At 44.1% G+C, this 835-nt stretch overlaps 1 protein-coding gene across 1 annotated transcript in view; it reads right to left on the bottom strand.

Moving 5' to 3' along the window:
- Window positions 1-211: 211 nt before the first annotated feature.
- The window catches only part of MAF (MAF bZIP transcription factor), a 2037-nt gene continuing 1413 nt past the window's right edge, over window positions 212-835 (bottom strand). The window contains exon 2 of the mRNA XM_009277307.2: window positions 212-835. This exon is cut by the window's right edge and continues 42 nt beyond it. Coding sequence (XP_009275582.1) covers window positions 475-835 — 361 coding nt within the window. The 3' untranslated portion in view covers window positions 212-474.

Here is an 835-nt window from a genome sequence, read left to right as displayed (position 1 = left end):
AAGAACTCAGGATGGCAAAAAAAAAAAAATCTGACTTTTTTGGACACAGCAAGCTCAAAAGAAAAAAAAAACTCATGAACTTAAAAATATATATATATAATGTGGATGGCAGGTTTCAAAGAAGAGCAAGCTTCATATGAAGAACTAAGTTGGTCTAGATGGAGATCTTTTAAATTTAAAAAAAAAAAAAACCACAACAGCAAGCCCCCACAAAAATAAAAAAAAATAATAATAATAATAAACAGAAAAGAAACTCATGTAGAACTTTAGGTCGGCCAACACGGAGCGAACCCACCTTAAAAAGAAAAACAAAAACAAAAACCAACCCAAAAAACAACTTTGTTTTAAAATTGTTTTGAGTTTAAAAAAAAAAAAAAGTAATACAAGGTGGCAAGCTGGGTTGTCGCTCTAGCAAAGCCCCCAACAACAACTCACACGGAGAACTTTTAGTTAAGGTGGCAAGGCTGTGGGAACTCACATGAAAAACTCTGGAGAGGAAGGGTTGTCGCTGCTGGATCCGTTTTCTCTGAAGCCATTGCTGACCAGCTTCTCGTATTTTTCCTTGTAGGCGTCCCTCTCCCGGACCAGCCTGGAGATCTCCTGCTTTAGGTGCTCCACTTGCTGCAGCAGCTGGTTCTTCTCCGACTCCAGGACGTGCCGCTGCTGGACCCTCTTGAAGCGGCAGGACTGGGCATAGCCCCTGTTTTTGAGGGTCCTCCTCTTCTGCTTCAGCCGGATCACCTCTTCCTTGCTGACGCCCCGCAGCTGCCGGTTGAGCTCCCGCACCGACATGGTCACCAGCTGCTCGTCGGAGAAGCGGTCGTCGAAGTGGAGG

This window comes from Aptenodytes forsteri, unplaced genomic scaffold (genome assembly GCF_000699145.1).
Source record: "Aptenodytes forsteri isolate BGI_AS27 unplaced genomic scaffold, ASM69914v1 Scaffold50, whole genome shotgun sequence".
Taxonomy (NCBI): Eukaryota; Metazoa; Chordata; class Aves; order Sphenisciformes; family Spheniscidae; genus Aptenodytes; species Aptenodytes forsteri.
Note: the sequence above shows the minus strand (reverse complement) of the source record. Positions and strands in the feature narration are given on the sequence as shown.